Raw genomic sequence first — 27706 nt, 5'->3', positions numbered from 1 at the left:
CATTATGCTGTAGTTTGAGAATGAGCACCAACTTTATTTTCTTCTCTAGTGAGGATACTGAAACTGTGTCCAACAGCAGTGAGGGACGGGCCTCCCCACATGATGTCCTGGAGACCATCTTTGTCCGGAAAGTGGGGGCTTTTGTCAACAAACCCATCAACCAGGTGATCCTTCTGCCACAGCCACTGTGAGAATGTCTGAGTCCTTAGAGTGAGGCCCTGTGGGCAGTGTTTTGTGGAACTACTTAAATTGTTTGCAAAAGTGTGTGTGTATATAAGTTTTTCTGGATGGAGGATTGATAGCTTGAAACCCCTTTCCCGGAAAAAGTTACTTATTGTTCTAGCTGGGCATGTTGGCACATGCCTGTAATCCCAGCAGATTGGAAGTCTGAGGCAGGAGGATCACAAATTGGAGGCCAGCCTCTGCAACTTAGCAAGACCCTGTCTCAAAAAATAAAAGAGCTCAGTGGTAAAGTGCCCCTGGATTCAACCCTCAGTACCAAAAAAAATACATACACACACACACTCCCCCCCCACACACTCACCTGTTGAGGCTTTTAAGCCTCTCACAAGAGAAAATCAAGATACCACTTAGTTCCCAGACACAGCACTGTGCTGTTACCTCAGACTTCACATGAAATAGGAAGTTCCTCCTTGGGGGCGGGGGACAGCAGAGCATTTTGTTCCTGTGGTTCCGTGGCTCAGGCTTCCACAGCTGAATTCCCGGGGTCCTTGGGAACCCAGCCTTTGTTTACACTGTGGGCACATGTGATGGAGGACAAGGAACCTGGGAGAGCAGTGTGGGCAGCCTAGGTGTGCAGACTTGCTGGGCCTCTGGGCTCTGGCAGCCTGTAAGGAAGGAAGCCCAGGAGCTAGGGGAGGGACACGAACGAATGCTTTTCTCCTGTTTCTTTAGGTGACTCTGACAAGTTTGGACATACCCTTTGCCATGTTTGCTCCGAAGAATTTGGAGCTGGAGGATACTGATCCTATGGTGAGCCCGCCAGTGACACCAGCTTCCAGTAGATGTTGCAGTAGTCATCCCTCAGGGGCCACAGTCACCACGTCCCCCACAGGCAGACGAATTTGTAGCTAGCATTAACTTCCTTACCCGCTCCTCAGATGTTAGGAGTGACGTGCATCCAGTTCACAGGATCAGCCCTGACTCTGCTTCATTCCACCCCAGGTGAATCCTCCAGACTCCCCAGAACCCGCGTCTCCTCTCCATGGCAGCCTGCACTCAGAGGGCTCCAGCGGGGGCAGCAGTGGCAATGCACACGATGACTTCGTTATGATTGACTTTGTAAGTTGCCATCACCTCTCCTGACCTTTGCTGTCCCAGGGAAAATAAACCCAGAAGCAATCTGTTGAACACGGTTCCCCCACAGGGATGAGATAGGCTGCTAGTGACAGATCCATGGAGCTGGGGTGTCCCGACACCCTGCCTTGGGAGATGTTAGAGGCCCATGAATAGCGAGCTGTTTTGTTCCAAGTCTTTGGTTGGAATTCATAATGAAATTCAGCTCTGAATGAGGGTTTTCCAGTGGTATCAACTCAGGTCTGGCTCATGTCTGAATGGATGAGCCTTTGCTTAAGAAAGGAGTGTGCAGGAAAAGGACATACCCTATCTGAGAGGAGGATTGTCACCAGGATTAGGAGTCAGTAGCCTAGAAGAATAAGGCGTAGACAGTTTGCTCCCTAAGATGAGCCCGAAGAACCTTTCTTTGATAATTTCTGGAAGGGTAAATTTCCTCTGATTTTCTTTTGTGACCCAAGGCAAGCTAAACCGATTGTCTTATTTTTTAAAGAAACCGGCTTTTTCTAAAGATGACATTCTTCCGATGGACTTGGGGACCTTCTATCGTGAATTTCAGAATCCCCCTCAGCTGAGCAGCCTCTCCATAGATATCGGGGCGCAGTCCATGGCTGAAGACTTGGTATGAGAACTCCTCCTTCCCACAGTTCATCCTCTGGCCTCCCATCCTCATTCATGGTCATCCCTGAGCCACAGGCATAGAAAGTTCTTCCTGTCACTCCCCACCCCCCACCCCCCACCCCCGTGCTTCCCATTTTCCCCGTAACTGGAAAGACAGATTTTTAGACTGGTTTGGTCATGTGCGATTTGCATGGCACCCAGCAGCTGTCATCCTGACTTTGCTTGAGCTTAGCTCCCTTTCTCTGACGTTCTTAGCATTGCTTCCTCACGCCTGCCCCATGCCTGCTGTCTCCCACCAGGCTGCACCAACAGCCCTTCTGTTCAGCTCTGCAGTGGCCAGGCAGAGGCACATGGCAGTCCCAGGGGTCAGTGTTCTTGCCCTTTCCTCAGAGAGCTCCTTTCCTCCCATAGCTGTCCTCTGACCATAATTGCCACATCTCTGCTTAGGGCATTTCCTGTTTCCTGGTTCTAAAGAGCAGAAAAGTACCCTGTACAAGCCACAAACTCAGGGTGTCCTACACTACTAGATGTCAAGGTCCTATGGTCTGAGGTGGGACTCTCCTATCTATAGAAATTAGAGACCCTAGGACCCTAGACTAAGCTGCCCTTAGTCTGCATTAAACAGAAAACCATGCTCAGTGACAACAGTATAGGAATAATAATAATTGTTATCATCTTTTTATTAGAGCTTTATAGTTCTACATAGTAGTTGGGTTAATAAGTACTATTATGAACATTTACTAGGGCTTTCTAAGCTTTCTTTTTTTCTTACGGTGCTAGGGATGGGACCTAGGGCCTAGACCTTGCAAGGGCGAGCAACACACACACCCCTGCCTGGCCTTTTTAAGTACTTCAACATGAATCAACCAGCCCTAAAGACCTAGGTGGTCTTCTTATCCCAATTTACAAGAGAAAGCCAGCACTGTGATTGACTAACCTGCCCCCATGGTGACACAGCCAGCCAAAGCCAAGCTGGCTCCTGAGTTAACCCTCCCACCACCCTCTCCCCTGCCTCTCCTTTGACCTGAGCTCAGAAGAAACAGGGTCCCAGTGCTCTCCTCATGACCCTGGCCAGTGGTGCTAACTGGTTCCCGGCCTCCTTCCACCTGGGCAGCTACCCTAGATCTGCCTCATTGTCAGGGTGTCCAGGCCTCTCTCTGGGTTTGAGTTAAGAGAGTCTCCAGCCTCTTGCCAGACCCTGTGCTTAACCCCACCAAAGGAGGCCGACCCCCTGGTCAAGCCAGGTCTGTGTGTGTGTGTGTCTCTCTCTCTCTCCATATATATATTTACACACACACACACACACACACACACACACACACACACGAGATTGAACCCAGGGTGCTTTACCTCTGAGGTACATCCCCAGCACTTTTTTAAACTTTTGAGACAGGGTCTCACTAAAGTTGCTTAGGGCCTCACTAAGTTGCTGAGATTGCTATTCTATTAATAGTTGGTACTGTAGGGAGGTTCCATTGGTCACAGTTCTGTTTTTCTGCTTCTCTCTTTTATTGTCCCTCTCCGCCCCTTGTTGTGAAGAGGCGGATGCCCAGGCCTCCCCCAGACCTCAGGTGTCCCTGGCAGTGCAGCGGGGCTGAAACCTGGCTGAATTCATAGAGCTCTAAACTTGCTGTTTTATTCTGGGCCTCCTCTGCAGTACCCAGGATAGTTCACGTTTAATTTCTGTGCCATCCTGTTCTCAGCACGGTCCCCCTTTCTCTCTCACTGAGTGTGCAGCCCTCTCGGATTCCTCTGGCTGTTTTGCAGCCCCGCAGCCCGCACAGAGCCCTGACGAACGTGTCCCTTCCCCTGCCCAGCGCTCACTCGGCTGCTCTGCTTTCTGCTTGCCCAGCACAGCACTGCTCAGCTGAGCGCTTTGTCTCTGTCTCTGTCTCACTCCCTTCCTCCTCTCTGATGGTGGGGCTGGCAGCGTTCCAAGCCTGCCAAGTAAGCGGCTCTTCTTCCTGAACAGGACTCGTTACCAGAGAAGCTGGCTGTGCATGAGAAGAACGTCCGGGAATTTGATGCCTTTGTAGAAACCCTGCAGTAAAGTGTCCTCCAGTACCAGCAGCATCCCTTTCCTGTGGTCCCAGAGGACAGAGAGCCTCCCATTTCTCAGCTGCTCCCATCCCTCATGCTGCTCCCAGCCAGCTGGAGGGGAAGGTGGTCCCTCCTTGGGGACCCAGAAATCCTTGCTCTTGGACCTCCTGGAGACTCCATGGTGGCAGTTAGGCCCAGTGACTGCATCTGCGAGGACCTGCCCTCTGCCTTAGGAGATGGAAGAGCCTTTGTAACCAAAGGGCCTCTGCTGGGCCATCTGCATACCCCACCCCTTGCCAGCTGCTTCACACAGGGTGTCATCAGTTCCTCCTGCTGCCAGCCTCCTGCCTGGGTCTACCCTGCAGCTGGCCCCCTGCCTGTCTGTCCTTACCATCAACCTCTTGACATTCCAATTGTTGGCCCAGAGACTGTTGTGAGGCGGAAAGAGGAAGGAAACAGTGCTGGAAGGAGGAAGGAGGGTCCTGCTCTGTCTCCTAGTTCCTGGGGTCATCTTCCTCTGTCCCCCTCTCACCCTGCCCCTGTGCCCCTGTACTTTTGGCAATACAACAGGCCTGCCCACTGGTGAGGATGAGGGCTCTGGGCCCATCATCCTCACTGGGAGGGTTGTGCCAGCCCTTAGCAGAGGCCTGTGCAGCCCAGGTGGCTGCCTACGCTCCACAGAGGGAAAATAAAAACAAATCCTACACCCCTAGGATTCTGTCATTGAGAATCACAGCAAAGGGCCTTCTCTTCTCCCTCCCCTATTTCTGCTTCTTGGTTATAGGACATGGTAAATATTTATTACTTTCAGAGAAATCAGATATTTTATAGAGGAAATATGTTATGTTTGCAGTTAGATGTTTCCCTTGAGAAAGGTGAGGGTGGCCCATTCCTGAGATGGAGGCCTCCTCCTGTGGAGATTCCTCAGAATCCGGGTTACTCAGCCCATCTTCCTTCCCATTATGTGTAAGGTGGGATCTAAGAATGGGGCTGGCCAAGGGCAAGTGACCTCCAGCGTTTGAACTGACAGTAGGCTTTCCCTTGCACCCCTGTGTGTTCCTGGTGGGAGCCTCCAGTCTCGCAGCTTCTGCAGAGTCTTGGGTGCTAACTGTGACGACTCCCCAGAGTTATGCCACACATAGTGCCCAGGGGCATTGTGTGTGCTCCCTACTGTTGGGGTACCTGTTCCTGATCCTCAGGGCTGGACTATGGAGCTTTTCCTCCTCCTGCTTTGGCCTGACCATCACCTCCCTTTAATCCCGGGGTCTCTACACTGCCCTGGGTTTACAAACTGGATTGGTTCCCTGTTCAGAAACCAAAGCTGGGTGGATGATTGGTTTAATCCTTCAGGTGTTACTTGAGTAAGTCAAGTGCCTAGCCATCTGTCCCCAGCCTGACTGGTGGCCTGGCCTAGGAGAACCAGCCTGCCCTGTTCCTCCTGTCCCCTGGGGTACACCTTGGCAGCAGCTGTTCTTTGGTGCAGATGGTTCTCAACTGCTTGTTAGTAAACTGCATGTGACACTGTTCCCATCTACAAGGCTGATCTCTGGGCACCAGAGTGGGCTCTTGTGGGCGGGGGGACCCTGCCCCTGTGCATGATTCTGCTGCCATTAAGAAATACTCCCAGCAGTGCTGGCCAATTGGCTGTCCTGTGTTTGGGCCAGGGCACATCCTTGGCCCACTGAACCAATCAGATTTTCCCCCAAGGCCCAGCATGGACAAGGGGGATGGCCTCTGGTAAGTTACTGATGCCCCATCTCAGCTGCTGCCCTCTTTGCCTAGCATGGAAAGGCCCAGGGGCCATTGTCCACCACAGTCCTGACTTCCTAATTGTGGACTCTCCAGGCAGCAGCCTTTCTCCAGGGCCCCATCTTTGGGGAAGCCAGGGAGGCTAATCCCTGACTGAGCTGTCTGGGAGGAGCCAAGCAACCAGCAAGGCTACCTCCTGCCCCTCAGCCCTGTATCATAGGAGGGAGGAGACCTGACCACCAACTCCTGCAGCACCCCAGGCACAGGCTGGGACCAGTCCCGTCTCCAGGTGGCAGGGTCCTTCCTCCTCCAGCCTTCTTGGTTTGGAAATAACTGAGGTATACTTCGACATGTACTCAAGAGATTTCCAATAAAATCTTTTCTGTACTTTAGCCTCCAGTTGTACAAGTTGTCTCCCACCTCTGTGCAGCTCTTGGTCATCAGCTGGCCCTGTGGCCTTGTGACGGATAGAAAGGCTTTGGAACAGGGCAGAGCTGCTTTAAGTCCAGTATTGGGTTGGTCAGGAAGATTTCTGGAGCCTCATCTTCCTTGCGCTCCTCCCATGACAGTGTTGTGTATTTGAATGTTCAGTAAGAAAGTGTAATGAAGTACACCCATGGTAAAGTCTCCACAAAAGGACGGCCACTGCCATCAGCTCTTTATGCCCCTTGCATAACATTCACCACTTGGCCTGCAGGAGCTGGTCTTGGCTGGAGGGTACGTCTTGCTGTGTTCCCAGAAGATGACAGGGCAGGGAGTGATCTAGTGAGAGTATTGTGGCTGAGTGGACTGCAGGAAGTTGAGGGCCCTGGCAAGTTTGTTTTGATGCCCTGATCACATAAATGACTCCAGCAAGGACACTGGCTCTCTGAGAAGCCATGAAGAGCTGGAGAGGTGTGCAGGGGTCTGGGGGCTTTAGCTGTAGGCATGCCAACCCTGGCAGAGCCAGCCCTTTCCTCCTGGTTTGTGCCATTAGTGGTAGTGGAGGCAAGCTGAAGGTAGAGCCAGCCCCAGAGGCAGAGATGTTTCTAGATGCAAGAGAACTGCCTGATCAGAACTGGGCAGCTGCTGTCTGGATTGTACCCTGTCCCCCTTCAGGTTGAAGTCATGCCTCAGGACAAAAACAAAGGGGGGTGGTGATAAAAAAAATTCTAAATTCAGAGCAATCCTGGGGCTTAGAATACAGTCAGCTCACTCCTGCTGGTAAGGGAGCCCTTGTTACTGAATTACAGGTGACACTGACCATGGAACCAGGCAGGGCAGTTGTCCACCCCCTGGGTCAGAAATGGAAAGGCTGTCCTGTGACTCCCCCTTAATTTGGGATCTCCAGAAAGTGAAATGTCCAGTGTCTCATGACCAGCAATTGTGTCCTAGTCCTTTAAGACATCTCCCCGTACTCCACCCCAAGACGGCTGTTGCTAACGCCTTGGTGAAGTGGCACTTAGGAACTCGGCAGAGGCCCTGCCAGGAGCCCAACCCAAGTAAACAGCTCTCCCTGTCTCTCACTCCGCTCTTCTACTTTCCTGGGTCACTGCCTCCATGTTCCAGTCACCAGCTTGGAGCTGAAAAGAGCCAGCAAGAGGAGATTGCCAGTCTCCCGCCTCAAGGCACCTGGACGGAGGCCACAGTTGTGCAATGGGACCACCTTCCTGGATCTCAGGCCGGTGTCTCGTCGCCCTCCTAACGCCCATCCTGCAGCTCTGCCTAGCAAGTGAGAAAGGAGAACAAGGCAGGCCCAGCTGGGCCACCATGGCCTCCTGATGCAGCAGCCAAGCCCACAGCAACACCTGGAGCTTGACCTTAACGACTATGCTAAGTAGAATTCTGTCCTACCCTCAGTGACAAACCTTGAAAAAAAAAAAAAAAATTGGCAGCAGGTGTGATAGTGCAGGCCTATAATTTCAGCTGGGGCAGAATTACAAATTTCAGCCAGCTTCAGCAACTTAGCAAGACCCCGTCTCCAAACAAAAAGTAAAAAGGACTGAGAAAGTAGCTCAGTGAGTGGTAAAGTGTCCCTGGGTTCAATCCCCAGTACTGAAAAAAGAGTAGCAAACACATAAAAATGTTGTTTTCCAGCACTCAGCCGCTGAGCTACACCCCCAGCCCTGCATTTACCATCTTAATCTGTACAGCAAGGCAAATCTCTGAAGAGGAAATGAAGCCAGATCTTCCACAGACTCCGTGGCCAGGCGGCAGGTGGAGAACAGCCCAGCCTCCCAGGCTGAGGACGGAGTGGGAAGAAAGGTAGGTCAGGAGGTGGGGATTTCAGTCCCAGCTGCCACATCAAGCTGAAAGTGTCACTTCACTCACGGTCAAGAGCACGCACTCTGTTACATACCATACACATCACAGGAACCATTTTCTGATGAAAATAATCTCAGAGGTGAGGTCAGTTCCTCTTCATGGGTTAGAGCTGGCGAGTGATGGAACCAAAATTCAAACCCTAGTGTGACTTCTAAACCCATCCAGTGTCTGCCACAGCCCACCCTAGTTTTCTCCCTTGCTTGCCTTAGAGCTCCCCTCAAGCTTCTGGTACCCTCCAGTTGGGAGCAGAGGCCTAGAATACAGCACATTGAGCTGGAAGCTGCGGGAGCAGGAATGGAAGGTGACTGAAGATACTTCCCAGCCTGGAAGATGGTCAGAAAGCTGGCCTCTTGAGTCAGATGAGGAAGCGGGCAGACAAGCTGGGGAGGGGGTTTCCCAAGCCCCTCCACCACCACCACATCACACTGAGCCTTCAGGCCTCACTTCCTGGTGGGCAGATTTTCATCTCCATTTTTATTGAAATATAAAAAGTGCAAATGGTGAAATACATGATTGGTGCCACAAAAGTCATCAGGTGTGAATGTGAACACTTGATTCACAGTACAAGCACCCCCCAGGTACAGCCCAGCAGGGCAGGGGACAAAGAAAGTTAGGACAGATCGAAAAGGCTCCCCAGTAAATGGGGCTGTGAGCAACACTTGATATACAAAGGAGAGCAGAGAGCAGAACAGCCCGCGCCTGGGCCAGGCTAGAAACCTGGGCTGACAGAACCAGCAGTAGCTCCAGGCCCTCATCTGCCAGTGGCCTAGGGACACAGCCCAGTGAGGTTGGCCCAGCCCCACATGGCTCGCAGAGGGGGCTGCCCTGCCTGGCCATGGCTGTAGGGGCAGGGTCACTGCAGTTTCCCTGCCACGGGGGTACAAGGCTGTAGGAATGAGGTCCCCAGGGTCCATTAGGAAGGAGTGGAATGAGGGATTCTGACCATCACTGGGGGCCAGGTTTTCTGAAAGACAAGACGACACTGGGGCTCCACACTCCCTCAGGAGATTGGCAGATCCCACCTGGCAGGGGCTGAACTATTAGCAAAATCTCTGCCCCTCCTATGGTCACTCGAGCCTCCACCCTACTCCCTCCAAGAGTCCCCACCTGGACGAGGCAGCCACCATGTATTCTGAGGCACCGAGTCACATCTGGCCAGAGCAGGGACAAGTGTAACTCCACAACATACAGTCCACACATCTGTGCATGTGGGACACAGCCAAGGCATGAGTCACTGATTCCCCCCCAACACTAGGACTCTTTGGGGTGGGCACTAAAATGGATGTTGGGACTCTGTCCTGTCATCCAAGCTGCCATTCCTGGCAGGTCAAGACATTGTGGGGCAGTTCCGCTTGGGGAAGGCAGACCCAGGAGGCAGAACAGGGAGCAGATCCAGCCTTGTCATTCCTTAGCTGTGGAACTACCCAAGGCTGAGTCGGTGGCGGAGAACAGGTGCAGGGTGCCTGTATCCAGCCCACATACGGTGGGACTTCTAAAAGGCAGAGCGACCAGACTCAGAGGCGCCTCGGCATGGCCAGGGCAAGCCAAGGGGCGAACCAGCCCCAGCTACCAGCCCAGCCGGCAGTGATTTTGTCATCCACTGTTGCCAGGGAAACAGGCAGGAAAGGGATTACAGGGGCTCAGGCCTTCTCCAGCTGGAAGAGCCAAGCCCCACTCTGGAGTGCCTGGCAGAACCCAGGCATCCAAAGAGGCAGTAAGAAGAATAAGGCGAAGAAAAACGTCCCCGGGTAACGGCCTCCAGGGCCTGTGAGGAGGAGGGCTGGACAGAGCGGGAGAACGAGCCACCCGGTTAGCGAGCTCCAGCTTCCATCTCCTGGGGTTTCACCCACTTCCTGGGCAGGAGCCCCAGGCTCCGTGAGGCTGAAGCCAGGAGGAGGAGTCCAAACTGCGGCTACCAGAGAAGGGGTTTGGGGGGTCGGCTGGGCTCAGGGTCCCTTGCCATCAGGGCTGGGGAACAACTCCCCTTGGTGGTCCAGGAGGAACTTGGTGAAAGTGTTGATGGGATTAATAGCCTTGAGGGTGATGGCGGCATCCTTGGCCCATAGCAGGTTAGGGCCAAAGACGACAGCCAGGTTAGTGTTGGTCATCTTGTTCTGGTCAGAGTTGGCAGAAATCTGTGGGGGAAATCGGGGACTGCATCAGGAAGCCACAGTCGAGCCTCCTGGTTCCAACCACACTGCAGCTCCCCTTCCTCCCTCCCTACACCCCCAGGTGAGCAATGGAGGCTGAGGTGGTCTCACCTGCACCAGGAAGGCAGTCAGGAAGCGAAGCACCTGGTAGTTCTCCTCAGGTAGCGTCTGGAGGACCTGCTGAGTTGCCTCCACTCTCTGGCTCTCATCAATGTCTACAAGATATCAGGCCTACGTCACAGGGGACCAGGGACAGGCCAATGAGGAGACCCCAGCCAGACTTCCTGGGAGAGGCCCAGGCCCACAAGCCTGCTGGTAGAGGTGGTGGGTGGATAGTCAAACACACCTACCCCAAGTTTAACCCCAGACCAGACAGAAAACATGCAGGCTAAGAGGGCAACTCACTGATGAAACCCACAACATGGGGGTAGAGGTCAAAGGTTAGCAGGGGCTCTGGAAGCTCCCGAAGGAAGGTCTTGAGGATGACAGCTGGCAGGTGCAGCTCGTTGTACTGGTCAAAGTCCACTGGCAGCCCTGGGTGGGAAAGGCAGGCTGGAGATGACTTGACCCAGCCTAAGGCCAGCAGCCCATGTGGAGGCCAGGTGGGCCCCACTTTCCCACATTGCCCTTAGCCACTGCACAGGTCCCCTCCTCTCAGGAGCCACCTCTTACATCTGCCTCCTCTCTTCCTCTGTGACAAGGGGATGCACATTCAGAGCATATGGGGGGACCGGGCCCCCACCCCACACCACAGCTATCCCTCACCTCTGAACAAGCCCGAGCCAGGGGCCCCAGAGTCTGACAGCCAAGGCAGCAGTCCTGGGACAGCCAGGCACAAGAGGGACCTATGCAGTGACACCAAATGCCACATAAACCTCTGACAGGAAGAGAATCTGGGACCCTTGTTTACAGCGTGGCAGAAAGCAGAGAACTCCCCTAAGTCACACATGTGCCCCTGTCCTCCTACACTTATGCCCCCAGGGTCTGGGCAGACTCGGGCCTGGAGAGCCCGGACCACTCACCCATGTTGTACTTCTGCTGCACCTCCCGTACAACCTGGGTGTTGGCTGACCTCCGGAAGATGCCCTCGGTGGTGAGAGCTGGGAAACAGTGGAGCCTGGTGAGTCTCAGCACTCTGGGTAGTGGACAGCTTCCTGACCACTCTCTGCCTTGGGGTTCCAGTGGAGTCAGTAGGGGTGGAACTCAGCCCTGCCCAGCAGCCTCCCAGAAGCAACTGGGGGTGGGTGATTTTGGAAGTCAGTGGTCCCATGACTGTGGCGAGGGCCCTGGCACTCACCATGGGCCTGCAAGTAGGCAATGGTCTCCCTGAGCACAAGTGGAATGGGATCCTGCTCCGGGTTCTTCTCCTGGAGGCTGTGGGGACAAGGGCATTGAGGGGGTCTGCAGCATGGCCTGGTCCCAGCACCACTGGCCTGCCCACCTTTCCAGTACTCACTGCTGCAATGAGACCCCAAACTGCTGGTTGGGGAGGGGTGGTCGTGGCGGCATGGGCTTGGGGGCTGTTGCAGGGCTCTTCTGTGTGGATTTGAGGAAGTCATCATACCTGGGGGAGGTGCAGATGGGACAGGATCAGGCCTCTGGCTTTGTAGTCCTGACAGCCAACTTTATCAGGCCTTCACTGTGCAGTTTTACGTGGATTATTTTATTTAATCCTCACAACCTGACTTCATGCTACACATGAGAAAACAGACATTTAAAGAAATTCAGTCACATCTTGTGACAGAAATGGGGCTTGCTTTTGCTCTGACCCTGTCTGCTGTCCCAGAATCATGACACTCGCCTTTTCCCAGTACCCTGGGTCCTCCAGGCTCCCTGCCCGGGGCAAGCTCGTCCTGCCACCCGCCCGTCCCCAGCCTCACTTGAGCACTTGGCGAGGGATCCCCAACTGCTCCAGCTTCACGTGCTCACTCAGCTCACTCAGGTAATTCACGTAGAAAATCTTCCGCCCAAACTTGAAGCTGCCAATGGAAGGAAGGGTCTGAGTCAGGCTGTGCCATCCCACAGGCCTTTGATCCGTGCTTTGCCACTCAGATCCGACAAAGACCTTGCCCTGAGCAGTCTGCCCTAGGTGCTCGGCCCCCCAGGGCATGTGCTGGGGGTACAAGGGATACACGGGAAGGCCACCTGCCCTCCTGGGGTCTGCTCACCTAATGAGGGGTTTGAAGAGGATGAGCAGGGTTTTGATGAACATGGTCGGGTGCACAATGTACAGGGCTTTGATGTTCTTCTTATACCTGTGGGGAAAGAATGGGGAACTCAGGTGAGGACAGAGTAAGAGACAAACAGGGTACTTTGGTTTCTTTTATTGTTTTTTTCAGGGACTGAACCCAGGGTTGCTTATTCACTGAGCCACATTCCCAGCCTTTCTATTCTCATTTTGAGACAGGTTCTCACTCAGCTGCTTAGGGCTGACCTTGAACTTGTAATCCTCCTGCCTCAGTCTCCTAAATCACTGGGATCACAGGCATGCTCCACCACATCTGGTCAGATGGGGTTCTTAATGGACAGTTTCTGTTTTGACTACTCATGGTAGGCACTTGAGGTAAGTGTCACTGTTGCCCCATTTTGCAGATTAGAAAACAAGAGGCTCTTCATCCCATTGACTTGGGAAGCTGTGGCAGGAGAATCACAAGTTCAAAGCCAGTCTCAGCAACTAAGTAACACCCTGAGGAACTCAATGAGACCCTGTCTCTAATAAAATATAAAAAGGGGGCTGGGGATGTGGCTTGATGGTTAAGTGCCCCTGGGTTCAATTCCTAGTTAAAAAAAAAAAAAAGAAGAAGAAAAGAGGCTCAGAGAGGTTAAATAACATGAAAGGTCACAGAATAAGGAGGTAGAGGAACTGGGATTTAAGCAATGGCCCTCTGACTGCAGATTCTGTTTACCCAGGGTGGGGCCCCACCTCCCACTGGCACAGAATAATCTCCTGTCCAAGTGCAGCTGGCCCCCAGAGCCACCAGTCCCAGGCCCCAACCCACTTTCGGTCAAACTCCCGGTAGGCATCCCGCAGCCAGCTGAGGGAGGGCTTGTTGTCACTGGTCAGACCGTGGTGCAGGTACAGCAGTGTGTAGTCGCTCTCCACATACTGGTCCAGAGTGTGCTTCAGGTACCTTCAAGGGGAAAACAGCTCAGATCTGACCTGCATATAGTGTGGCCCAGGTTAAGACGAAACCGGTGTCCTGGGCGTCTGCTGCTGGCACCACATCCACCTCATGAGCCAAGCTATTCTGGCTGCATAATCGGTCACTGAGGGGAGGCAGAGGGTAGTGGCTGAGCCAGGTGGGAGAATGATGACAACAGTGCTCCTCTTCTCTACAGTGGTGCTGGCTCGCACCCAGGGCCTCAAGGATGCTAGGCAAGTACTTGACCACTGAGCTATGCCCCCTGCCCAATAGCTCTCAATCAGACTGACCAGAAGTCAGAAAATCTGGACTCTAATCTGGGCCCTCTTGCCTACCTGCAGTCAATAGGGAATGACATTTCCCTCAGAGGATGGCCTGAGTCAGTAATAATGACAAGAGTCCCTGTTCAGCAAGCTAAGCTTCTGGGGCATGCCAAGCACTTCGCATACACCGCCTCATTCCTTCCTCATAACAACGGAAGCTGATATTATCATCTACAAATGAGGGCAAGGAACAGAGGTCAAGTGCTTATCCAAGTCACACAGCTTGTGGTGGAGGCTGGAGGTGACATGTCCAACTCCAAAGTCTGCATTCTTGACCTTGGGATAGCTCTGCCTTTTACTTGTGAATTCCAGCACAGGCTATAAAACACTGCCTATGAGAGGCAACCAAGGTGGCTAGAAGATTCTCAGCTCTAGTCATGAAGCTGTTAGCGGACCAAAGAGACACATCTCAGGTTCCCTACATGCATAACACAGTATCTATTACCCCAACACACACACATACGCACGCGACTTTAAGCATGCACAGAAGTATGCATGGAATGAACAAGAAAAGATGGAATGATTCAAGAAAGGGAGGGGAATCCAGTGTAAAGTCCTCTTTCTGGTTGGCCAACCAGCTCTGAGGCTCCAGTAGGGACGCCACTCCAGACTGGGCAGGCCCAATGCTAAGGACATTGAAGAGGTGGAGTAGAGAGAAAATGCCTGGGCAAGTGCCCAAGGATTTGACCAAGTGCCAGATATGACTTGATCTACCCAGAGAGGGCAACTAAATACTGGTCCCTGGGTGCTGGGCTGGACCAGCACAAGCAGGCATGAAATGTGGCTAATGCTGAATTATTACTGATTCCAGTCATTTTAAGTACAAATAATTTGCCCTGTACCCACAGTGAGCACTCTGCAGTTTACAAAGTGCTGTCACCTAAAAGGATGGCATTTTGCAACTATGGAAACAGCTAAACTATATTGAAAATGGACATTCTTTCTCATTCACTGATAGATGTCATTAAATTTTGGATAAATAATGAAGTGACATTTATCAGAATCTATAACATGTTCATACTCTTCAAACCTGTAAAACTGTGTCTAGGAATTTAAGGATAAATTTGTTTCTGTTCTGAGATGAACAGAAACATTTTTGTAGAAATCTTTCATCCCAGACTTTTATGATGGGGGGAAAAAAAAGCAAGCTGTCCAACATCAGGGAATTGGTTAAAGAAATCATGTGACATCTATAAATACAATACCCCACAGGATGTTTCTGCAGACAGGACTAATTTGTGAAGTCCAATGTCAGAACAGTGGCTACTGTTTGAGGTAGAGACAAAGGGACAAAGGGAGGTTTCTGGGGTGTGGGTGACATGGGTGTGTTCAGTTTTTAAAAATTAAATGTAAGTTGGATAGGGTGGCACCTAGTCCCAGCTACTTGGGAGGTTGAAGCAGGAGGATCATTTGAGACCAGGAGTCTGAGGGCAGCCTGAGCAACACAGTGAGACCACATAACAAATGAACAAAAAATCATGTAGCACACTTACAATTTGTTCTCTTTTCTGCATGAGGTTAAATGTCAATAAATATTTTTAGAAGGATACCTTTGAGGAAAGTTTAGTGCCCAGAAGAGAAAAACATCATATAAGATACAAAACTAACCAAAGAGTTCCACATGTTATAGAAAAAAAGTAGGAAGTGAATATCACAAACTATTAAGAGTGGTTTTTCTCTCTGGGTGGTAGGTTATGGGAGACTTTGTTTCTTCATACTTGTCTTTTTTTTCTTTATAACTACTTACATTTTCCCAACCTCTTAAAATAGTAATACTGTGAAATGTACACAATGACATTATGACATTTCATGCATGTTATCTTAGTACTGCTCACACAACCCTGTAAGGGGGACACAATTCCCCCCACACACACACTTACTGGGTACTGGGTGCTAGGCTAGCGCTGTACCACTGAGCTCCAACCCTAGCCCCACATTCTCATTTTTATAGGGCCTGGAAGAAACTTGTCCCAAAGCACATAGCTAGTAGGAGACAACTGAAGTTTAACTGACCTTCTGATTCTAAGCTTCAGTCATTTTCCATTTCAACTCCCCAGATCTAGCTGAGGAGCTGGGAAAAGTCAAGTCTAAGGTAATCTGACTGAAAACAGGACAGCCTGATACATGGTGGAAGAGCCTCTGCACTCAGCACTATGACCAGGCTCTGTGTGTGTGTGTGTGTGTGTGTGTGTGTGTGTGTGTGTGTGTCTCTGCCCATGCGCATGTGTGTACCTACCTGCCTGGCAAGGAATTTAGGGCCCATAGCAGGGAATGGCATAGGGTTTCCTGAACCTAGAGGAAGCTCCAGAGTGGATGTACTTCCCTCAGCAAGCTGTCTCCTGAGAACTGGGTCTTTCCCATCCCTATCCTATGACTTCCTCCCACTTGGACTATTATCTGGCCATCAGTCTATCACCTAGTACATCAGAGATGTTGAAAAGCTAGAGAGGAGGGCATGTGACTCAGCCGCCCTGAGGCTGAGCTCCTTGGCTATTCCTGGCTGGCCACGTGGTGGGCCTGGACAAGACTCTGCCTGCCTCCCCTGAGGAATGGTGGGAGGAAGTCAGAAGGCCAGAGGGAAAGAATTCACAGACACTGGAGGGACTCAGCCCCTGGCCCTGGCTCACCAGGAACTAGCTGAGACTCCAAACTTGGGTCCTTGCCCCCTTCTGCTGTGGCACTCTGGGTTTGTCCCCATACCCCCTGCATTCTATTCCCCCACACACCCATCTGGGACCTCAATGAGCTCCAACTGCTATTAGGCAGTACAGAAGTGTTACATTTAGGGAGTGCTTTAAACGTGCCAGGAAAGAAGTACAAGATGGTCACTCTGCACAGAAAAAAGGCAGGAGGAGGTCAGGTAATGACCTACTTCCATGGCTGCCCCTGACTCTGCTGGTCCCCAACATGGGCCCCGCGCTGGCTCGAGAGTGAACAGTTATCAGAACAACAACTGCCACATGTCGACTTCAACCAGCCTATGAACTTGCACTTGAAGATGTCTGTTATGCCTATCTGGCTAGGAGAACCCACCTAGGTACAGAAAGCACTGGCACCAAATTTGGCACAAAATAAGATTACACTAATTATGAATATAGATGACCAACTATCACAACCACATAAGAAACACCATATAATTATAATAATTTGGATGGTATTTTATTTTTTGAGACATTTTCACATGCAGTATCTCACCCCATAAAGAAGGAAGACTGGATGACTATTCCCCTGGAAAGATGAGAAAATGAGGCTCAAAGACACTTGCCAAGGTCACAGATGGTTTCTGTGACTAGAATTGAGGTCTGACTCCTAGTCTCCCACAGATATAAAACAGCTCCTCATAGGAAGAGGGGAGGCATTAAGGGAGGTGGCACAGTCCCCCAGGCAGGGAGAGACAGTAAGGAAATGGCTGTAGGCTACCTGAGGGTCTGGGTAAAGGTCCCATGCCCCTTCCCTATGGTACTCACCCCAGGAGCTTGCTGTGGTCCAACTGGTGGCTAGGGGGCATCCGACAGGCACTGAACACGATGATCTTCCGCCCATACTTGTCATCTCCTAGGTATGAAGAAAGATGGAGCCTGGTGGCTTGAATGAACCAAAAGAATGGGGCTGGGGCTGGGGCTGGGGCTGAGCGGTAGACTACTCTTGCCTGGCATGTGTGAGGCACTGGGTTCAATCATCAGCACCACATACAAATAAATACGTAAATAAAGGTTAAAAAACAAACAAAAAAAAGAATGTGGATGAGGAACACAGAGGTGCCAGCCTGGAGACCTGTACCAATAATGGGCCTGAGCGACTCATGCGCACTTCCTCTGGGCAGTGCCTGCTCAAGGGTGCGCCACTGAAAAAAGAGGGACTGGTTTCTTTCAGGGTCAGTGAGCCAGGATACAAAAAACAACATCACTTTTTTAAAAAGTAATGCCTGGAGGAAACAACCCAAATGCCCACCAATGGGTGAATGGATAGAGAAAATGTGGTATATCCATGCAACAGAACATTGGCCATTAAAAAAAAAAAAGGAGGTTCTGATGTATGCTAATATGGATGAACCCTGAAAACACGCTAAGTGAAAGCAGTCAGACACAAACAGGCACCTACTGTATGATTCCATTTATGAGTTATCTACAATATGTAAATCCCTGGAGACAGAAAGCAAATTAGTGGTTTCCAGGTACTGGGAGTGGAGGTGGGGAAGGACTGCTTAACAGGCACAGGGTTGCTACAGGCACATGTGATGAGAATGTTCTGGAATCAGCTGCACACATTGGCAATATACTAAATACCTGCAAACTGTATACTTTAAAATAACTGATTTGGGTTTTTTTTTTTGTGGTTTTTGTGGTTGTTGTTTTGGTACCAGGGATTGAACCCAGGGGTGCTTAACAACTAAGCCACATCCCCAGCCCTCTTTTTATTTTGAAACAGGGTCTCACTAAGTTGCTTAGAGCCTTGCTAAGTTGCTGAGGTTGGCTTTGAACTTGTGATCCTCCTGTCTCAGCCTCCAGAGCTGCTGGGATTGCAGCAACTGTGTACCACCAGGGCCGGCAAAATGATTGATTTTGTTATATAAATTTTACCTCAATTTAAAAACTCACATTCACTAAAGCATTTATTATCTTGCCAAACAGTCATCTTGAAATTTGTCTGCACTTAAGCAGCCACTCTGAGCCACAAGTATCTAGAAAATCTCTTCAAGCCACCTTCTCAGGAAGTCTGAGGCCACAGAGGAAATGAGCCTGGTTACTTAATGGTCATGTCTCACTTTTAACCACTGACAACAAGTTCTGATTATACTACTAGAATGACTGATCACACTTGGCTCTGACTGACCTCTGCACACTTCTAAAAATTATATCCTTTCACATCAAAGAATCTACAGGGGCTGGGGTTGTGGCTCAGTGGTAGAGTGCTTGCCTGGCATGTATGAGGCACTGGGTTTGATCCTCAGCACCACATAAAAATAAACAAATAAAATAAAGGTATTGTGTCCATCTATAACTAAAAATATCAAAAAAAAAAAAAAAAAAAAGAATCTAAAGAACATGGAGTTCAGAGGAGTGTGTAAACCTCTGGTAATGTGTTCACTCAGGGATGTTTGCCAACAGTTTGATGGTCTGACCACCTGGATTCATCACAAAGCCAGGAAGTTCCTGAGACATATGCTACTGTCCCCAAAGTGATATGCTCCTCAGGGTTAACATGGGTCAGGGGCCCCCAGAACAGCTGATGGGGCCATTAATGTCTTCACAGGAGCCTGTGAAGACAAGGCCTGTGAAGACAAGGCACTCTATCTTCCCACTCTAAGCAGAGGAAATTCCTAGAATAAGAAGGGAAATTCTGCCCTTCCACATCTACCTCAGAGGACTAAGGACAGCTACCCTCACCCGAGTGTCTCCCCATATTTAACAAGCCATGATCCTGCTGACCCCTCCTGGTCCATGGTGGAGGCCAGGAGTCAGTGCTGCTGCAGAATGGCCAACACCCTCTACCTTTGCCCTAGGGCTGAGGCAGGGCTCCCTAGAGGGTAGAAGGAGGTTTCCGGAATGTAACTAGGGCAGCCCTGTCCATGCTGGCTGTGCAGCCTGGTGCTCTGACCTGATTTGGAACCTCACTCCCAGCAATCTGATAGTCATAGTCCCTGTATCAGTCCCTGACCATTCCTCTTTCTACCCAAAGTACAGCCTGGCTCTCTGGGCCCTGAAAGTCCCAGCCAGTACCCTCTAAGAATTTCCTGGGTCACTGTTTGAGGCCCAGCCCACCAAGCCCTGAAACATGCTTGCAACCCCGTGCCTCCAACCTGCCCAATATCTAGCTGTGGGGTTTATAAACACCTATCTGCCCCCAACACTATGGCACTGAATCCTCTTTTCCTCTTGAATCCAACCCCAGATATATTCCATGGTACTGGTCCTATAAATGTCCCTGAAAATTGCTCATAGGACTCTCTGGACTCCACACTCATACCACACACTCCTTCAACCCAGAGGCATTAAGCCTGTCTACGCCAGGCTGGGTTCAGCTTCTGCTGTTTTTCATACCAGGCAGTTCTTTCTTGAAGTTAACTCCTATGACCCCTGGACACTCAATCTAATCTCCTCCCTGAAGCCTATATCCTTCCCTCCTTCCCCCAGACAGGTTAGCTTCCCCTTTTCATGGCTCCCAGCACAACCTCTGTCATGACACTTTGATGCTCTCATATAACTGTTCATACAGCACCTGTCTCCTCCTGGTTCCTGAGTAGGTAGAAGATAAGAACTGTGTCTGGTTCGACCTTAAATCTCTAGTGCCAATCCAGCATGTGGCAGGTATTCAGTAAGTGCTGGAAGCCTGCACAAAGTCACAGGTCACTAGAACATGGAACACAGTTTCTTTTCTGAAACCTACCCATGTTTAGGTTACAAGTTAAGACTGTGTTAGACAGTGAGTTTCCCAAAGCCTGGGACAGAATTTCTCCCAACTAACAGGCAGAGAATCCTCAGTATGCCAGTGTGAAGAGGAAGTACAGCTCCTTCCAGCAGCACATCGACTCTGAAGGCCCAGGTGCCACCTTCTCTCTTCTGTACCTAGCCTAGACCCTCATGTGCTGGAGTGGTTCTGGGGCTATGTGCTGGCTCCAATTTACTTCTCACCAGCTCCAGCATGAAGGAGGAAGAACAGAGGGGCAGGGGACAGGGACCACGGTTAGACTAGCAGCCGGGTCACACAATCTGGAGCTTCAGAAAGCCCTGGGTCTCCCACCAGGAGCCTGTGAAGATAAGGCACTCTATCTTCCCACTCTAAGCAGAGGAAATTCCTAGAATAAGAAGGGAAATTCTGGGGATAGTGTAGGGGCTTCCAAGAGATTGTTCCCTCCCCCCAATTAATAAGACAGCCCTCACTGTCTGGCAGATTTGAGGAGTTGGGGCAGAAAGTTGTGAGTTCTCATGGCTCTGGAATGTTAAGAGCTAGTGAGTGGTTAAGGAAGCAGTTGGGGTGAGGCTCAGAGGCCTGTGGTTCCCTCTCTCAGTGGGTCATAGCACCTGAAATGAGAGGCTTTAGGTTCTCAACCAGAGCTCCACCAATGTGCTCAGCAGATCCACCAACTCCCTGATGTTATATGAAAACTATCACAAGCACATGCACACTTTTTCTAGAGAGTTACCTACCCTGAGGATACCTTTCCAAGTCTCAAGAGGGCTGCGACCAGTTTTAAGAATGACTTCACTAAAGTGTAAACTCTTTTTTTTTTTTTTTTTTTTTTTTTTTTTTCTGGGGATCAAATCCAAGGCCTTGCACATGCTAGGTAAATGTTCTACCACTGAGTTACACCCCCAGGCCTAGACTGTAAGCTTCTTGAGGGAGGGAATGTGGGTTTTTCCTCACTGGGTACTCAATACTGACTCCAGGGCTGGTTCCAGAGTTCAGTGATATTGTTCTAGGAACTCACACTAAATGAAGCGAGGAAGCGGGTAGATGGAGGACAGCTACGGTACAGTGAGAAGTCCAATGTCCAAACTCCCAGACAGGGAAGGAATGAGAGTAGAGGCAACCTGAGGATCTAACCCCTGCCCTCTCCTCCCTAAAGCAGGATCTACCACCCAAGTCTTTGGATGGCCTGGAGCTTGGAAGCAGGCATGGCAGCTGCTGCTGCTGCAAGAAGCCATGAAGAGGCACAGAACACTCCAACCTGACCCAGAAGGAAACCAGCTTCTGTCCTGGAGACTTAAGGGAGAGGCTAGGCTGGCAGTTTTGCTGTCTCCAGAGCACCAGGGGAAAGAGCTCAACAAGGAGAGGCATGGGTGTGTGGAAAGCAAGATGAGGCCCCAAGAGCGAGGCCTCTGCATTCCCCAGATACCAATCAGGACTCTCCCAGGGTGGCCTGGGTGTAAATCAGCAACAGGACAGCTCCTCCGGCAGGTATTCTAGACACTGCCAGACCAGCCCCGGCACCCACAACCTGCAGAGCAGGCCAAGGACACTAGGTAGGGGCTAGGACTGGCAGTTGAAGGTGTGCTGGAGACATACATTTGTTAAATTGTCAGGAATTCTGCAAGTCAGTTGATACCATGTTGGTAGCTTGAAACCAGTTGTGACAGAAACTGCAAATGCTTCAAATAATGGTCTTTTTTTCCCCTTTTCCAGAGAGTCTCCTGTTAAACATTTACCAGCACACCACTGGAAAGAACCCACTGGCACTGAGCCAAATTTGACTGGGGAGCACGATAGCCACTGCTATCAGGGACAACAGAGGCTGCAGAGGAGCTGGGGACACAGCCCACTCACTCCTCCTGCATGGACTCTTTCTCTGGTTTCTAGTGCCAGGGACATCACTGTGGGCTCATTGAACCAGTCTCACTTGGACAATGCCAATCCAAATTACTCTCACCAATCAGAGAGGCATGCACATGGGGACACCACCACCCAGGGGCCAGGCCAGATATGGACAAGGGCCCTCTGTCCCTGGAGCGCCATCTCTTTGGGCTCTGTGTGTCCCCACACAGCCTCTATCCTATCATGCTTCCCATAAACTCTGCTATTTCTGGCTCCCAGGCACCACTAGCTCCCAGTTTCCCAGAGTGGGGCTGCAATTAAGCTAGTCCCACTAGCCTTCACCAAGAGCCCTTCCTGATCAACAGTCCCAGAGGCCAGAGCCCAGAGAGGCCAAGCACAGAGAACCAGGACTAACACCTACCTGACTGGGCCCCCTCAGGCTCGTCAAACCCTGGGGAAACAGAAAAATGCTACAGCTCTGTTGGGTGGGGAACAAGGGGACGCTTGTGGAGATGGGATGGGCAGTTTCCTCCAGCTCTGCCTTGTGACTTAATCACGAAGGCCAGGAGGCTGTCAAGGCAGACTCCTTCACACTAGAATCCCCACATTGCATTCAGGTTCACAGGGGGACTCTCCTGGGCCCAGGTCAGGACCAGGTCAGGAAGAAACTCTCAGCCTTGCTTCTGCAAGGGTGAGAGAGGTCAGGGTCAAGGTCCCCAACCCAGACCCAGGCAGTCAACACAAACACTTTAGGAGCAACCCATTCAACTGCCCCACCCCTCTTCAGCCCAGCATTCAGAGGGCTGGAGCTCCCTGCTGCTTCCCCAGGGCCAGTGCCTCCAGGCATGGGGCTCCTCTCAGGGTCCATCCATCAGTACCACTCTGGACTTCAGGGGCTGCAATCTACGTGACTCCCTCAGAGCAGGGGCTAAGCTGTCACGCTTGCTTGTAGCTGCCTAGCCTCAAGGTTGCCTCTTCTAGCAGTGGGACCCTGAGGACAGGAGCCAGTTTATCCATGACTGACTACCTATTGCTCCAGGTTTCTTCTGAGTCCTGCCTTATGCACAGGAAGGAGGAAGGTTCCTGAGGCAGAGACCCAAGTGGGGCTCTGCACCCATTCAAGGCAGGGTACATATCTGCCAGGACCCTGATACTCCAGGGAGCCACGTTAACCTGCACTTCTGGAAGGACGCTCTGTCCATTGCAGACATCCTTGGAGGTATGGTTTCCCAGGAGGGACTGGTATGCCCGCTCCCCTCCAAAAACTGATGAGGAGGAAAAGTTGACCTCAGGGTCAAGGGGAAGGAAGGGGAAGAAAGGGGATGGAATAAGGGAAAAGGCAAGGCCACTTACTCAGGGCCAACTATGCGCTCACTCAGCACTAAGCCCTGACATACATTCATCATTGTAATCCTTTCAGAGACCCAGTGAGGAACTGCTCAGAGAGCACAGCTGGAGATCAAACCAGCACTCTCTGACTTCAAAGCTACTAGGCCATGTTGCCTCCCACATATCATCTGCAAATGGAAACAAGAGGATCACAGATCAGGAAGCCGTGATGGGTGAACCTATCAAGTGGCAATCACAATCAAGTCTGTGCTTTTTAAAGAAAGATACATGTGTTGAGGAGCTCCAAGGTCTGGGGACACCAACATGCCCCCAAGACCTCTCCCTTATGGTATGTGGGGTCAACTTCTTTAAAGCAGGAGCACAAATTATGAGGAAAAAAGTGCAGGGTTGGGTGTGCTCACCTGCCACCTCCACAATCTGGTGCCGAGCGATGTCGTAGTAAGGGTCATCCCACTTCAGGTGTGTGACTGGTTCTGGGGAGCTGCTTTTGGAGTCATCTGGATAAATGACATAATCAGGGGACATATCCAGGTGGCTGATACAGTGCTTTCCCCAATGCACCTTTGCTGGCCCTCCCCTCAGGAAGGCTTGTTTTCCTGGCCCAACCCTGGGCTGTCTGCTTGCTCCCACGCTGCCCCACTAGGCTCTCCCTTCAGCAGGAGGGGGAGTGCCCACCTGACTTGGGAAAGTCTGGCATTTCATCTGAGGGCCAGTTCTTCTCATCAATGGAGGCCAACTTCAGTTGGTTCAGAGCCTGGCTGGTGTCATCGAGGGTCAGGTCATCCTGCAGTTCTGAGAGTGGATCCATCGTCAAATCTGTCCCTTGTGGCAGAACCTGAAGGCAAACCTGGAAGAGGTAAAAAGGTGGAGGGTCACTAACTCCCTTTTTTTACCTGCCATAATTTTTATTGCAAGCCCTCTTGCCCCACTCTTCCTTCCCTGGCTCCCTTGTAGGGCCCCTATCACTCCTCATCTTGCCAAGAGTTCCATGGAGCATGTTGTCAGGAAAGGTAGCTGGGGCAGAAGATGGCACAGCTTGGCACCTCCCCTCAGGTCCTCAGCTGGATAGGAAGATCCATGCCAGGTCCTGAGCTGCCTACCACACAACTGGCCTGGAGTGCAGTCCCAGCTGCAGAGGGTAGAGGTCTCTGCTCGGGGTCCCAGTGGATGTTACAAGAATCTAAGGAATCTAAGGATTTAGATCCAAAGGGCATGCATGAAAACAGCTGGCTGTGTCCTGTCTTCTCCACCCCTCCCCACTGGCCAGAGATGACAAGGTCCCAGAACAAAGGCCATGGCTGAACAGTCCAGCTAAGTTTGCCCCACAACAGGAACCAACAACAGGGATGGAATCTGCCTGCCAATCCCAGTAGACCAATCTGCAGGTCTCCATATTAAGACCTGCGAGAGGCTTTGCATACCACTTTCAAGGTAGGAAGGTTGACAGAGTACCAGAAGAAATGGAGGGAAAGGGAGTAGTTAGTGATAACTGGAGTGCCAAGGTAAGGTCAAGGATAACAAGTAGGAAGGAGGAATAAGAGCTGACACTGAAACCAGGTTTCCCCAGTTTGGGACCTGGTTATAGTAGTTGGTACCCTCTGCCCTCAGTCCTATAGGAATCACCTCCAGCTCCCACCAAAAGCTCACCAGATGGGTGAGGGAGGGCTTTTAATTCAACCCATTTGTCCAACCCTAAAAGAGGTTGCTCTCAGGGCTGCTGCATTCCTGGAGCCCAAAAAAAATGACATATATGGTCAGAGAATCAGCAGCACAGATAAGGAGATGAGATAGAACTTGGGGGTGGGTAGGAAGGAGAGAGCTGTCATCCCGATCCACAGACTGGGCTCTGAGGCGACATGACAACATCCCTCACACTTCACAGCCAAGGACTCTGGATGGTGAGTCCGCTCCCTGTGCCTAGCAACAACCACCCCGTTACCAGGGCAACCAAGCTGAGTCAGTGGAAAAAGCTGTTTCAAGCTCCCAGTCAAAGGGCCAGAGTCCTCTTCTTTCTTTCTCCTCTCCCTCTCCCCTGACTTTATCCATATTCTCTCAGAGAGCACTCTTGAACCCTACTCTTATGCCCAGCTCCCTCACTTCTCTTCAACCCTCAGCCCTCCAAAGTAGGCCATCCTCAGTCTTGAGAGATTCACCCCATTCATCTACATGCTCCTCCCCCATTCAATCAGGAGGCTGTGGGCTGGTTCGTAACAGGGGCATATGACTGAATGAGAGGGACAGAATCTAGCTCAAAGCAAAACCCTCTAGGCCGGAGCATTTTCTCCATCCTTTCAGCCCCAGGGGCTCCATCATCACTAACAGTTATTCAGGAGAAATCCTTCTGCACACAGTAGCTGCTTGAGATGATGGGAAAAGGAAGGAATCAAGTACATGGAGATTGGGGTTGTCCTGCCTAAGTCAATGAGTTGCAAAAATCCTGTGCCTAAATAGCCTCATCTGTGGAAGCTAAGGTTCCTCCCAGAAAAATAATTCCCCAGTTCTAAGAAATAACTTGTGCTCAAGTGAACAACAGGATTAGAAGTAACAGCTAGATGCTGAGCTATATGTGAAGGAGAGAGGACACCATCTAACAGGAAGCTGAACTTGAACTCCACTTCTTTTCCCGTTACTCCTCCTCAAATTCTTCTGAACTTGACCTCCCTCAATTCCCCCATGTAATCTCCTTTTTCATCATAATTAATCACAATGGTTCCCACCTTCATACCATACCAACCTCCCTTCCCCCCTCTCCAACATACAGCTGTTGCATTCTCTGAGCCCAGAAGTTCAGCTCCAAACAGCAGGAAAGTAAGGAAAGCCAGTGAAAGAAAAAAAGCCAGCGTAAGATAAAGTAGTGGAAATGACGTACACTGGCTGCCTAAGATAAAAACGAATGGCAAATCCTTTTCCATTCTGTGCAAAATACATCCCACTCTTGAGATCAATTTTCCCTTTGCAACAGATAAACCCAAATATTTTAGAATCCACTTTAGGTAGGGGTTTTAACTTTTGGTAAATGGTGGTCCAAAATGATGGCATTTGTGGACTTTTTTCCCAAAAAAAAAAAAAAAAAAAAAACAAAAAACGGTCAGCAGATGTATGGAAACCTACATAAAATTTTAAGGGGTCCACAAACCCTCTGAGAATCACTATTTAAGAACCTACTCAAAGTCTGGGACGCAGCTCAGTGGTAGAGCACCTGCCTAGCATACACAAGGCCCTGGTTTCCATTCCCAGTACCACAGAAACAAACAAAAAACCTATTCATAATAATGCCTGGCACATGGCAGGTGCTCAGTCATTAGCTGAATTACATAATGAATGAATTATTTTCCTAAGTGGAGAAGGGAATATGGTTGAGGGACATGAATTGGACACAAGCTATTAACTTCAAAACAGCAGTGGTCCAGCATGCACTACTGAGCCAATTTACTGGGCCCATTTTACAGTTCCAAGAAAGTGAGAAGCAGAAAAAAATAAGCAAATTGCTGAAAGTCATACAACTTACAGAGGCACGATTTTTTAAACATTTTTTTTAGTTGTCAATGGACCTTTATTTTATTTATTTATTTTTATGTGGTGCTGAGAGTCGAACCCAGTGCCTCACACATGCTAGGCAAGCCCTCTGCCACTGAGCTACAACCCCGGCGGAGAGGCAAGATTTTAATAGCTCTCTGAGATAGTCTCTTGGTGAAAGGGAATCACTAAACAATTCATTCATGCAATTCTCAAGGTTCAAAAAAGCAACTAAAAATCTCTTCTCCATTAATCTTCCCTTTATGCAGACCAGAGATAGAAACTTGAAATCATTTTTCCTGGTTTTGCATTGGCCTACTAGTTATGGCTCCAGAATTAGAAAAACGCATATCTCACCCCATTACAATAACAAGACCCTAAATCACAATCACATGCATTGAGTTTTTTAAAATCTGGACTGAGTGTAATTAACTCATTTCACAAATTAAGAAAGTGAGATGAAAGCAGGGTGGAACACTTCTCCCAAATTTCTCGTTCTTAATGCTTCGCCAAATGGGATCAGGGAGGCTTCTCCCTCTCACGGGCTTGCTCAAAGGTAGAGATCTGGTCTGGCCTCTGCCCTGGGGAGAGCAGGAAGAAGTCAGCGAAAGAGGCTGTCTTCTTCCAGCAGGCGCCAAAGTGGGGCAGAAACCCCGAAGCGGAAAGCCCAGGCCCCCAGGCCCAATTCCAACCCCCACTTTCCTTCCTTAGATCTGCTCGGGTCCTTCCTACCCGGACCCCATCCCTTCAGAAGACCAGGTCAGGTCTTTCTGTTCCCGTACCTGACCCAGAGAAACCCGGAGCCCCGCAGCTCACCGCGCTCGGGTACTGCTCCCTCTGCCACGCCTGTCAAAGCTCGGCAAACATCCGGCTCCGCGGTGGAACGGGAACCGCCCCCTTCGGGTCGCCTCACTCCCCAACCACTTCCGCCACACCTCCAACC

The 27706-nt window shown here is 50.7% G+C and overlaps 2 protein-coding genes across 10 annotated transcripts in view; one reads left to right on the top strand and one right to left on the bottom strand.

The window, feature by feature from the left end:
- Window positions 1-6106, top strand: part of Atg13 (autophagy related 13) — a 48148-nt gene extending 42042 nt beyond the window's left edge. For 4 of the 8 annotated variants that reach the window (XM_047518073.1, XM_047518075.1, XM_047518071.1 and 1 more), the window contains 5 exons: window positions 50-164; window positions 916-993; window positions 1186-1302; window positions 1808-1936; window positions 3908-6106. In XM_047518073.1, coding sequence (XP_047374029.1) covers window positions 50-164; window positions 916-993; window positions 1186-1302; window positions 1808-1936; window positions 3908-3985 — 517 coding nt within the window. In that variant the 3' untranslated portion in view covers window positions 3986-6106. The remainder of the gene's footprint in view (window positions 1-49; window positions 165-915; window positions 994-1185; window positions 1303-1807; window positions 1937-3907) is intronic. The other 4 variants (XM_047518074.1, XM_047518072.1, XM_047518078.1 and 1 more) reach the window with 1 other exon arrangement.
- Window positions 6107-8472: 2366 nt separating this feature from the next.
- Window positions 8473-27694, bottom strand: Arhgap1 (Rho GTPase activating protein 1). 2 transcript variants are annotated; one of them, XM_047519463.1, is made up of 13 exons: window positions 27580-27694; window positions 23923-24094; window positions 23649-23744; window positions 17112-17199; window positions 13178-13309; window positions 12347-12433; window positions 12059-12157; window positions 11635-11742; window positions 11476-11552; window positions 11201-11278; window positions 10584-10712; window positions 10290-10393; window positions 8473-10163 (listed from the first exon to the last, which is right to left on the bottom strand). In XM_047519463.1, the coding sequence occupies exons 2-13, from the start codon at window positions 24053-24055 to the stop codon at window positions 9975-9977; spliced, it is 1320 nt and encodes a 439-aa protein (XP_047375419.1). In that variant the 5' UTR covers window positions 24056-24094; window positions 27580-27694; the 3' UTR covers window positions 8473-9974. The 2 variants fall into 2 exon arrangements, with proteins under 2 accessions (XP_047375419.1, XP_047375418.1); XM_047519462.1 differs by having other exon boundaries at window positions 27546-27659.
- Between the last annotated feature and the right edge of the window lie 12 nt (window positions 27695-27706).

Source organism: Sciurus carolinensis, chromosome 11 (assembly GCF_902686445.1).
Source record: "Sciurus carolinensis chromosome 11, mSciCar1.2, whole genome shotgun sequence".
NCBI classification, from domain to species: domain Eukaryota; kingdom Metazoa; phylum Chordata; class Mammalia; order Rodentia; family Sciuridae; genus Sciurus; species Sciurus carolinensis.
This window is presented reverse-complemented; position numbering and strand designations above follow the sequence as displayed.